General features: G+C 41.9%; 1 protein-coding gene across 1 annotated transcript; it reads left to right on the top strand.

Annotated features, from left to right (window-relative positions):
• Window positions 1–7,368: 7,368 nt before the first annotated feature.
• LOC110219887 (uncharacterized) lies at window positions 7,369–11,935 on the top strand. The gene is given in 4 exon segments (XM_021003607.2): window positions 7,369–7,675; window positions 7,912–8,363; window positions 10,796–10,974; window positions 11,617–11,935. Coding segments are annotated over 4 exon segments (1,257 nt in total).
• Window positions 11,936–12,987: the final 1,052 nt, after the last annotated feature.

Here is a 12,987-nt window from a genome sequence, read left to right on the forward strand (position 1 = left end):
GCGTTTCTGTCATGAACACAGAGAGAAGCAGGAGCAAAGATCTGAAAAGAAGGGAAAGCATCATGATAACGGATCCTGAATAATAAGCAAATTGTTAAGTCCTGAGTCTGTGAGGAGCTGGGGAACAGGCAGGGCTCAGGAGATAATGGCTGTTTAATTCATGTTCCGATAGAAATGGTCCCTGGCATAAGAAAAATGTATGCAATCTCTTCCCCAAATCTTGTCTGTCCCTGACATCTGAGAAAACACAAGAGAACGTGAATCAGGTCCATGTCAAGGACAAGGACAAGCCTGGAAAAACAGAAAGCAATTTATGGAGATTTTAAAGGTGACTCTCAGTGCTTTTGTCACTGGGGATGACTGGGATCCCATCCCCTTTGGCCTTCAGTCCACATAGACAGAGTTTTTGCATTGAGGGGCTCTGGGGACTGTCCTTACCTGAAGTCTCTGCACCTGTGTTCCTGAGTCCAAGTAAAAAATAAAAATAGAAAAGGTCGTTTGGGAACCTCCTTCCCATTTCTCAGGCTTAAGGGAAAAAGGGGTCTAGAGCCCTCACGGACTCTTCTTCAGCTGGAAAAACCTGTTTATGCTTTAGTCGTGTTCCTACAGTCAATCTGAGAAAGGGTGTCAGGAGTTGCATCTGGCAATCTGAGGGAGCTGCTCCCTGGAATGTCAGAAGCTGAAGCAGGAAGTCCATGAGAGGTGACAAGGTCAGAAAGTGAAGTGATACCGATAGTGCCTGCAGTTTGCCAGGCCTGTGGCTCCTGGCTCTCCGTAATTTAAGGGACCATGGTCAGGGCAGCGCAGGCCTCCTTCAGATGACGTAGAGGATAATTCCTCCACAGACTTGGTCCTTGGATGTGGAAGGGCCACAAGTTCTGTCTCCAAGTACTCTGGGGGGTACATGCAGGCACACAAGTCCAAAACAGCTGACCAAGCCGCGGCCATTCTCAAAGAAACCAGGGGTAGACAAGGTTTATTTCCAAAATTAAAAGGAGCTGGGCAAGTAAAAGCAAGAGCCAAACACATTCTTTTCCCTCAACCTAATGATTAATCTTCTTCTCTGCATCCTTACTGATAGAAATTAGAGGTGAAGTTCTGTATAGTTAGTAATATGATAATAATAAATAACAACATATTAATAATGTAAAAACACTATGAGAAAAATGTCTTTGGCTCCCCATTGCCTACTGATCAAAGTGTAAATTCATAACCTATCATTCAAGGCCGTTCACAAGCTGGATCCCATGTATCTTTCTAGGCCCACTTTATATAAGATACTTTCTCATAGTTGAATTAGTCTATCATCATTCTTCTCTTCTCTTCCACCATCTGTATAGTTTGGGCCATGCTGTCTTACTTTTCTGCCATCTACCTCCACCTGTAAGAAGTCATGGTTCAACCCTAGTTTTACCTTCACTGGGAACCAGTGATATGATAGTTACTACCATACACACCAATACCACACCATACCCCCAATTAATGGACTAAAAGCTTCTTAGGGGAATAAAAGCCTATTTATCTTTGTATCTGCAGTCTTGAATAAAAGAGGGTATCACTGAGGTACAGGTGATTGAGAAGTATTTGTTCAATTGACTTGAATTAAACTGAATTCAAGAATAGTAATAGTAGAAATCCTGTCTGATTCAAGAATGAGACCTTCTGCCTCTTTCACTTATTTTAACCTTAGATTTGAAGTAACAAAGTAAGCTCATGGGAAATGGCCAAGAAAATTCAGAGAAATTTGGTGGCTTACCTCTGCCTGATATTTCCTCATGTTGCATTAAATTCCTTTTGGCTATGTAAATCCAGTCTGATTAAACTAATCAAGAGATGATTGTGCTATTATAGCACAAGTGTGTGACACTAAGATGGTTGAAAAATGAGTTTCCCAAAGTATTAGATGCTACAACTTAGTTCAAGTTACAAATTTGCCTGAGTTCAAATAGAATTTAATGACAGACTCATCACCCCCTCTTTAAGGTTAGGTACCAGCAGATATTTGTGTCATTCATAAGCAGCAAGTCATTGTGATACCAAAACTAGTGATGCAGAAGAGGCCCACAGATTGTTTTGCTGGAAGGGAAATTTCAATGTGAGGATTCAGCATGAGGAGATTTTGTCTCAGGATAGTCAGGAAAAAGGGGGAGGAATCTGAGTGCAGAAGCCGATTGGATACTTTCTAAGATCAATAAATGTCATTACTGAGCAGCAAACCCATCTCCAGCCTTTCCTTCCAAGAACCATTGGTCCTGATGCATTGAACCCTGTCTTTTTGCAGTTGTTGGGAGAATATATACATTATAATATACAATATTTGTACATACATACACACACATACGTACACACCTATACGTATACATAAAAATGTCTAGCTTCACTTTTCCCATTTTCTTGTCACGCATACACTCCTAGCATCCTTCCATCCCCAATATTCTACTGAAATTTTCTCTTCAAGGATAAATCCAATGATATCATCACTGTTAAATCATCACTTCTAATTCCTCGACTTTGTTAAGCACTGTTCAGTATTTGAAATTGTTGATAATTACTGCCTTCTTGATACTTCCTTTGAAAGTGAAGGCGAAAGGCTTACTCCTAGCTCTAATTCTTACTTTCTGGATTCAAGCAAATATTCTCTCTTTTTGTGATCCAGGACAAGGTTAAGTATGAGTTCTATTCTAAAGTGTTCTTCACCTTGAAAATTTCACTTGACATAGCCCCCAAACCTGCCTCTGGATAATCATGCAAATGCAGGCTATTTACTGCTGGAGCTTTAAAGTGTCAGTAATTCTTTTTCCATTTTCCCAAAAGTTTCTAAGCTCTCCGATCCTCTGTTCACATTGTCAGTGAAAACAGATCATGACTTTCTGCCCATGTTCCTTTCATTCCTACATGCTTAAACTTTCTCACTTTTCCTTTTATATACATATCTTTCTAGTGGACTTTGGCTAAACTGCACACCTCTTATTTCTTTCCTACTCTGATCTGAAGTCTGAGGGGAAAAGATTCCCACTCCCTCTTTTTTTCCCCTCATCTGTCCTTCTACACCCCAGAACCTGGCCACAGTTCAAGAAGGTAGAGGAAGGGAAAGAATCTGTTTGAAAACTTACAGTGGTTCACATTAATAAACAAACAGAAATTTAACAGCAAAATTTTTTGTTTTTTTTCAGTATCCAACAATTCTCTTGCTTTGTCCTACATGCTTATACCAATCATATCTTGAATAATCTTCACTTCTCTGAGTATATTTTCTTCTTCTCTCTCTCCCATCCACCCACTCAGGCTGCTGTAGTCAGCCAGGAAAGAAGGGCTGTTCCTTTCCTCTCTAACATCCTCTATTCCTCCTCCTCTTTCATAATCATTTTATTATCTTTTGTCTACATTTGTGTTTTAATTTAATTTACTTTTAGTTTTCAACATTCACTTCCATAAACTTTTGAGTTTTAAATTTTCTCCCCCTCCCTCACCACCTCTCTCCTGAAAATGGCATGCAATCTGATATAGGCTCTACATATACATTCCTATTAAATGTATTTTCACATTAGTCATGTTGTAAAGAAAAATTAGAACCAATAGGTGAAACCATGAGGAAGAAAAAGCAAACAAAAAAGAAAAAAATAGAGAAAGCAAATATGATTTAATCTGCATTCAGACTCCATTGTTCTTTCTCTGGATGTGGATAACATTTTCCATCATGAGACTTTTGGAGATGTCTTAGATACTTGTATTGCTGAGAAGGGCTAAGTCTATCAAAGTTAGTCATTGTACAATGTGGCTGTTACTGTATACAATGTTCTCCTGGTTCTGCTCACATCACTCAGCATCAGTCCATACAAATTTTTCCAGGTTTTTCTGAAGTCCTCTTGCTCATCATTTCTCATAGCACAATAGTATTCCATTACCTTCATATACAACAACTTGTTCAGCCATTCCCCAATTGATGGGCCTCAATTTCCAATTCTTTGCCACCACAGAAAGAGCTGCTATAAATATTTTTGTACATGTGGCTCATTTTTCCCATTTGTATGATGTCTTTGGGATACAGCCCTAGAAGTGCTATTTCTGGGTCAAAGTGTATGCACATTTTTATAGCCCTTTAGGCATAGTTTCAAATTGCTCTCCAAAATGGTTGGATCAGTTCACAACTCTACCAACAATGCATTAATGTTCCGATTTTCCCAAATCTTCTCCAACACTTCTCTTGGTTTCTCCTATTTGCTTATACCAATCATATCTTAAATAATTTTCACTTCTCTGAGTATATTTTCTTTTTCTTCCTCACTCCATTCAACCTACCGAGGCTGCTGCCATCAGCCAGGGAAGGAGGGAGAAAAGGAGAAAGAAGCTCTCTCTTTGCTCTATACCATCCTTCATTCCTGCTCTTCTTTGGGAGTCCATGTCTTGGGGTCCCCCTCCTCTCTCACAATCATATACCTTATCACCTTTTTGTCTACATTCTTAATTACCTTCAGCCTGGCCATCCAGCAAGCCAATTTTTCTACATACTTCTCCCTTTTCTCTACTGTATCACCTAAATGTTCAGCAATGAGAGGAGTTGCTTTTCACATGTTAATTTCTAACTGTACTTCCTCCTGCAGTCTCCTAATCTCACCTTCTTACTTCTGAGTCTAAGACGTTTATAGTGGCTTCCCTCAACACTGTGAGAAAAGGCCAGCCCACATCTGCCACTACCCTCTTTCCTTCCTTCCCAAACCTGATGGGACATAATTACATCAGAAGGGACTCTAAGGTCTTTTGGCATATTTGGGGTATTCCCATACTCACTCAGTGGCTTGCAGATGTCCAACCCTGGCCAGCCCCCCTCCACATAGAGGTCATAGACCATCCAGGAATTCCCCCTGGTCTATTCCCTACTCTCTTGGGCATTTCTTTGGTATCCACTCAACTACACTAATTGTAGAGTACAGTATTCTCCTGGCTGGGGACCTCTGTATCTTACTAAAGTTTAAAAAAAATCCCTGTGCACTGGGATATTCTTGGATTCCCCAATCATAGAAGCTAATTTGAAACTGGAGAAAGAGACTGAGAAGTCCAGATTTATTACAAGAAATACCAGTTTAATCAAAAGAATTACTTAAACAAAAGGAGGCAGTCTGGAGTGGCTACCAGACAAACAGTCTCAATAGCAGATCTATCCCCACTTAGAGAACCCAGGAAAGCCCAGGTATAATTACAGAAATCAGACAAAAGAAAGAGGGGTTATAGAATATGTCATTGATGATTGAGGGATATTCAGGGTTTCTATTTGGTAATGAGCTCATTTCCGAGCTAGGGCATTGAGCAAATGTTGATGGGTATTTACCCAAACAAAAGCTTGTTTATTGATCATATATGGGTTATGAACTGTTTACTATGTCCATATTATGGCTTTCACTAGTCACAGTAACTGTTATCACTCAGTGTCAGAATTATGATTTTTAACAGATCATCATGTCCAGGCTTCTACCTTTCACAGAAATGAAGTTAATGGCTTTCATTTCATGCTGTATTTTATGACCTTTTCCCCAATCTGGAACACAAGGATAGTCAAAGAGCCTATCATAAGGCACACCCTTAGGCTCAGTCAGTTCATTCTGGCTGTTGACAAAGCTGCCTAGGCTTCAAGGGGATTCACTCCCTCAGACTGAATTCTGTGCTTTCTCCTAGAATCTCAGCTAACTCCATTTGCAAAACTTTCAAGAATTGTCTCTGAGCCTAAGGAAGCCTCTTTCTTTCTTTCTGTCTCCCAACTAAAATGTTTCTTGGTGCCATGGCTGCACTGCATGGAACATGATACTTATGGGCTCCAGGGACTAGGGTGACAGAGGATGATTTGACTCTCTCCATAGAGCAACTAGCAATTGTCTAGTCCACAGATCAGAAAAGTGAAGCTTGAGCCTTGGCTGCATTCCCCAGATATATTGGGATGCTGCTGTCAGACCTGCAAATATCTGAGTGAACACTTGGTATGAAAACTCTCTACACCACGAGAAGACAGGAGCCTTCCATTGACTAAGTCCTAGACACTTGGTAAGTGTGTAGGACACTCATAATACTAATGGATAAAGATTAATTGTTTCTGAGGATACCCTTAGGAACTGCTTCCTGGCTGAAGGAAATTCCTTGGTGCTTCAAAGATAAGTAGGTGGGGGTGGGGCAGAAGGGAAGAGAGCACTGAGGTGTGAATCTTGGAGAAGTGGATGGAACAAGAGGGTTTTTCTCCCCAGTGACACTTATACTGGGGATGGGGATTCACACTTTTGAAAGGCAACTTGGATGTGGCAGGAGATCCCTGGGGGAAGCATATAAAAGGCCAGCACCAGTCCATTTTCAGCATTCCTTCTCAGAGCAGAGATTGCAATTGGAGCTCTTTTCCTCTCTGAGAAGCCTCCAGTAAGGACATCACAGGTAAGTTTGCTCCTGGGGAGATACCTGTTTCTTTGACTTCTATGCAAATGGAGAGGTCTTCTGCTCAAGAGACTGAGAAGAGATAGCTAGCTTAGGGGACTTGGAGTCAATAGATTGACTGGGTTTCACTCAGTGCTCCTAGGTCCCCGACCAACGTCAAATTACTTGCCTGCCTCAACTTCAGTTCTATCCTCTGTCAGAATAGGGCATTTCCTGCCTGCAATAGCCTCACTCTCTGACAGTTGCTGAGCATCAGCAACCTAGAACCTGGCAGTTAGTAGGCCAGGAGCTGAGTGGGATGATAACAGGAGACCAGGGCCATTCAAGGGGAGCACTGTCTCTAAGTGGATCCCCTGCTAAGGAGGTGTGGAGTATCTGGGGAAGTTAGGAAGGGTTTTCACGATGAATCCAAGGGGGAGCTCCAGAGCTGGCTTCTATGAGAAATTTTTAAGGATGAGGAAAGTGTGATGGGCCTGATTGTAGAAAGAAGGTTAGGAGGCAGTGGGTTGGGAGAGGATAAAGATTAGAGACAGTAGAGATGATAGCATGCATAATCTGCTGGGGAAGGAGGGAAGAGTTGGGATCAAAGATGCCTGCAGAGGGCTTTGTCTTGGCAGGGAGAAGGTTAGACTTCAGGGAAGAGAGGTGGGGGAAGACATCTAATTGACTTCAAAGGAAGAAGATGGGCAGACGGACCTTCATCCAATGGCTTCAATGTCATCCAGCTTCACAAGGATGCTGGCCTTGAGCTGAGGAAACAGAGTACAAGCTCAGAAAGGCCAGGGGGAAGGATGCAAATGGTTAGGCTAGCTGCTATGGGAGTGAGATAAGGAATCAAATACAGAGTTGTACAAGGACTGGTACATGCTTACAAAAGAGAAAGCAATTCAATATAATAATATTGCATTTCCTTTTCACCCTGATATTTTCCATGTCATTTGGGTCATAGGTGCCATCATGCGGGTTTCAAGTCATCCAGAGCAGGGTGGAAGTGAACTGAACTCTGATGACGAATTCCTTGGGCTTCCTTTGCTGACTTCGCCACCTCAGTTTATCGCCGGACATTTGGAAGATTTGGAAGATGCCCTCCTGTGTCCTGACCTTCCACCTGCCTACCACACTGATGACAGCGAAGACCACAGCAGTGAGGACAGTGAGGGTGGCCATTCTGATGACAGCAATGACAAGCATGGCAGCAGGCATGATGACAGTGACTATCACAGCCAGGATGATCACACCAATGATGTCTACAGCAAAGGCTATGGTGAGTATTGAGGAGGGCTGTTGGGAGAGGCTTGAGGAGGGCTCAAAATGTTGGGGAAATTTCTTGATGGGGAGATGGAATCTTTTAGGAGGGTTAAAAATGGATAAATTTTACAATTTTGGATGTTAGTCAAAAGTGTTAATAGATTTTCACCCTGTGGTTTTGTTCCTTCGTTGAGATTGTTTGAGTGCACCCTCCCCTCACCTGATCCATCCTCCACTTTTTCTCTTTCACAGTCAAACTGCAAGAACAAGGAATGTGCACAGCTTGCTGTCACCTTTGCAATATGCAAACTAAGTGGGAACTCAGCCACAGAAAAGCCACAGAGAGAAGAGGAAAGGCTGTAGAAATGAAAGCAAAGGAGCTAGAAGTGTACCACGAGTGTGAAGCAAGATGTCAATGGAAAGATCGTGAAGCATTATTTTCAGGCTCTGTTTTTCATGAAGGGGTCACCATGTCAGTGTCGGGTCTCCCAGAGAGCAGTGGACAGGACACGAGTTCTGATGAAGGAGGCCTCATGTCCCCCCAGTTTGTGCCAGGACAATTGGAAGATTTGGAAGATGCCCTTCTGTGTCCCAAGCTCCAACCTGATGTGGACATGGATATGGAAGAAGAGGGATTCGCTTTGCTGGATGCGTGGAGTTAGAGCTGTGTTCCAGCTGCAGTTCCTTGCCTGACTTTTGCCTTTGTGAGTTGAGCTGGGGGACACTTGCTGCCATGTTGCAATGTCTGGAGGAAACCCCAGGCAGCCAACATGCACTCAGATTCTAGAGGCTGCCAGTGACCAGTAGAGACAACAGTGAAGTCATTTTGGACATAGCATGTAGGGCTTTCCTCAGATTCACTCCTTCTTTCTCTCCACCTTTCCTTCTTCCCTAGTTGGGGGCTGAATGGAAGAGAAGCCCATCACACCAGGGAAGCAAGGATCACCACACCTGCCTTCCCTGTCCTATCTTGAGGCAAGGTTTAAGGCCATGAAAAAGTCAAGGAAATCCCAAGAACCTCTTCCATCCCACCAAACAACAAAACCAAGAAATGCCCATGTATGCAAATTTATACAGAAAAGTCCATCCCCTAAAGAAGAGATAACAGAAGACACCCAGATCCTTTCACTTTGCAGAGTGGGAAGGTTCTTGGTCATGCTATTTTGCAGATCTTGTTGATATGTCCATCAGTTTTACTCACTTTTCTCTTCCCCTTTCATGCTTTTGATCAAAATCATTTGTTACCTGAGCTGGCTGTCGGGAGAGAAGGAGGGAGGAGTGGGGGAATAGTGGTTGAAGTTCTGGTGATGGACAAAAGTGACACTTTAATAAAATTTATTTCCAAGAATTCGACTATCTTTGGTCTTTTTTTTCTTAATTTGGTGAGACAATTGGGGTTAAGTGACTTGCTCAGGGTCACACAGCTAGTAAGTATCAAGTGCCTGAGGCCAGATTTGAACTCAGGTCCTCCTGACTCTAAGGCTGGAGTTTTATCCGCTGCACCACCTAACTGCTCAAGAACATTCCTATCTTTGTAGGGAGCATGGTTCAACATTTTGCCTGTATGTTTCCAATAATATTCTAAAGAGGTATGGGCACTGCACCTGGACCAGTTCTACTTGCTAGAATGTGAGACTGAGATTGGGAACCAAGGGAAGAGTGTCCTGAAGCAGAGGTTGAAACTTAGAAGGTATTATTGACCCAATTCAGATACGCCAGTGCCCCTGGCTTGCAGAAGGGAAGCCCCAAATTTGCTGAGATTTCAGTGCTTCCCAAGAAGAAAGAATACTATTCAGGGTCTCAGATGCTTTAGAGCTGGTGATCCAGGACTGGTCTCTTAACTGCTGTCTACCTCAGTTTCCCCATTTCTAAAATGGGGAGTCATTGCAGCATCTAAGGGGCTTTGAGGATCAAATGAGATAATACTGAAGAGGGCATAGCACAGAGATAACACCAGCCCCTATATAGTAAGTGCTTAGTACTTCCTATCTAATTTCTCCCTTCAGTCCTGCCCTTCTTTTCTTCCTTCTTCCTTCCTCTTATATTTTCTGCATCTTTCTTTTTTGCTTCTTTGTTCTTCTATTTTCCCTTCCTTCACACCTTGCTCAATTCTCTCTGGAGATCTAGATAACAATCCAGCTGAATTTCCCTTTCAAACTTTCTGGAGTAGTTATTTCAGTGCTTGAAGGAAAGTCCATCCCAGAGTATTGAAGGAGCTGAAAGGAAGATAAGCCTCTATGAAGGGAGAGGAGAAGGAATTCCGTCCACTGTGCCCTGACAGCCTTTCTCTTTGCACCCGCTGCTGCTCAGGTGCCGTTGTCTTTTCTTTGTCCACCTCCACTCTTGCCTGAAGCATTCATGACACCAACATCTGGAGCAAGCTGGCATGCCCGTCAATTGGGGAATGGCTGACCAAGTTGTGCTATGTAACTGATGGAATACTACTGTGCTAGGAGAAATGATGAGCTCACTGATTTTTGAAAGACATGGATGGAGCTGCCCATGGTGCTGCAGAGCAAAATGTGCAGAACCAAGAGAATGTGGTGTACAGTAGCAGCAATATTGTTTTAAGAACAATTTAAAGTAACTAACTCATTTTGAGCTATGATAAATACCCAATTTTTATACACAGGACATATGAAGGAAGAAGCTAGCTGCATCCAGAAAAATAACTGATACATAAAAGTATGCATAGAATGATTTTACATTCAAATATGTCCATATACATGCACACACACACACACACACACACACATATATGTATGCATACATACATGTTTGTTTCAAACGGTAGTCATTGCTAGGGCAAGGGGGTTGGGAGTGGAGAAAATGGGACAAGGAAATTTACATGGCAACTTTATCACAGATTTAAAAGGAATAGCAACTTATACATAATAGATTTACAGTTTCATGAGCAATCTTCACCTGCAATGAAGAGTTAGATGCCCTCAGGAAGTATCTCAGGGCTAAAGGAAATGGGATGGTGCTCAAGAGATAAATGGGAGGGTGGGTGGGGTGGAAGGAAAGAGCACTGAGGTGTGAATCTTAGAGAAGAGGAGAACAAGAGGATTTTCTCCTGTGCATTCATTCTGAAGATGGGGGCTCACACTTTCTAAATGTAAAGTGGACATGGCAGGAGATTCCTGTGGAAAGCATTAAAAAGGCCATCACCAGCCTACGTTCAGTGATTCCAACTCAAAGCAGAGATTGCAATTGGAGCTCTGTTGCCCCCTGCGAAGCCTCTAGCAAGGACATCAAAGGGAAGTTTGCTCTTGGGGAAATGCTCTTCTGTTTGACTTTTATGAAAGTGCAGAGGTAGTGTGTTTGAAGGACTCAGGGACTTCGAGTCAATGGATTGACTAGGTTTGATTCAGTGCTTGAGACATGGTCCTAGGTTCACATTAAATTCCTTGCCTGCCTAAACTTCAGTTCCATCCTCTGTCAAAGTAGGCCATTTCCTGCCTGCAATAGCCTCACTCTCTCACAGCTGTTTAGCATCAAACACCTACAGCCTGGTAGTTAGTGTGCCAAGAGGTGAACAGAACGATGACAGGAGAAGAGGGCCATTCAAGGGGAGAAGTGTGGCTCTCAGAATCCCCTACTAATGAGGTGTGGAGTATCTGGGCTACCTGGAAAGGATATTCACACCCAATATATGGGGGGAGCTCCTGAGCTAGCCTCCATGAAAATTTGTAAAGGATGGCTTCTTGAGTTGAAGAAATAGGGAGAGGGCATCCTAAGATAGGCTAGAGGGGAGGGATGGAAATGGTTAGGCTAGCTGCTATGGGGAATGAGATTATGAATCAAATACAGAGTTATAAAAGGACTGGTAAATGCTTCAAAAGTAATGTTTTTTTCTTTTCCTCATAATATTTTCCATGTAATTTTGTTCATAGTTGAGAACACACGACTCTATTCTCTAATGATAATCTATTTTTTTCTTCATTCTTTTCAAAGCCCAACTTCCAAAGCAATGCACAGTGCTAACCTTCACTTTCTCAACCGAGCACAGATGTTTCAGAATTCCAAAAGACAAACTCTGGAAAGAAGTGAAAAGGCTGTGGAAATGGAAGAGAAAGAAGGAGAATTACAGAAAGAGAAGGAATCAAACCAACCTGGAGATAAGGAAGTCTCACCCTCAGGCTCCGTGTTGGCCACAGGTGCTGCCATGACAGTTTCAAGTGATCCGGAGAATGGTGGGAGTGAACAGAGTGCTGATGACCCTCTTCAGGGTCTTGGATGCTTCATAGCTATTGACCCAGCGTTAGTCTCTTAACTGCTGTCTACCTCAGTTTGCTCAACTCTGAAATGGGGTAATGGGAGCACCTAACTCAAAAGGTTGTTTTGAGGCTCAAATGAGATATTACTGAAGAGGGCTTGGCCAGGCACTGGCATCTATCAAGTAGGTGCTTGGTAATTCCTACCTAACTTTTCTCCTTCCTTCCTTCTTTTCTTCCTTTCTTCCTTCTTTCTCTCTTCCCTTCCTTCCATACCATGTCCTCTGGAGATGACAGTTAATAAGAATCCAGCTTAATTTCATTTTCAAACTGTTGTCAGGAGTGATTTGGAGAGAAGAATGTTTGAAAGTAAGCCTATTACTTGACTTTTGAATGAGTTTGAAGAAAGCCAGGCCACCACTAAGGGAGAGGAGAAGGAATTTTGTCAGCGTGTACACTGACAGCCTTTATCACAGACACCATTGTAGGCCATTATATGTCATTGCCTTTTTTTTTTCCTACCTGGATTCTTCTGTAAATCATTCAAGACACTAACACATGTTGCAAGCAGAAATCCTGGGGCACTTCACTAAAGGCTGTATTGGAAACTCATGGGATGCAGCCAAAGCAGTTCTTAGGGGAAATTTTATATCTCTAAATGCTTACATGAACAACATAGAGAAAGAGGAGGTCAATGAATTGGGGATGCAACTAAAAAAGCTGGAGAAAGAACAAATTAAAAATCCCCAATTAAATACCTAATTAGAAATTCCAAAAAATCAAAGGTAAGAGTAATAGAAAGTAAGAAAATTATTGAATTAATAAATAAAACCAAGAGCTAATTTTATGAAAAAAACAATAAAATAGATAAACCTTTGGTTAATTTGATTTAAAAAAAGAAAGAGGAAAACCAAATTACCAACATCAAAAATGAAAAGAGTGAATTCACCACACATGAAGAAGAAATTAAAACATTAACTAAATTAATGTTTAATTAATTAATTTAATTAGTTTAATTAATTAAAACAGTTGGGCTATTTTGCACAACTGTATGCCAATAAATTTGACAATCTTAGTGAAGGGAATGAATATTTACAAAAATATAGACTGC

The sequence above is a fragment of the Phascolarctos cinereus genome, unplaced genomic scaffold (assembly GCF_003287225.1).
Source record: "Phascolarctos cinereus isolate Bilbo 61053 unplaced genomic scaffold, phaCin_HiC Scaffold_726;HRSCAF=1367, whole genome shotgun sequence".
Classification (NCBI taxonomy): domain Eukaryota; kingdom Metazoa; phylum Chordata; class Mammalia; order Diprotodontia; family Phascolarctidae; genus Phascolarctos; species Phascolarctos cinereus.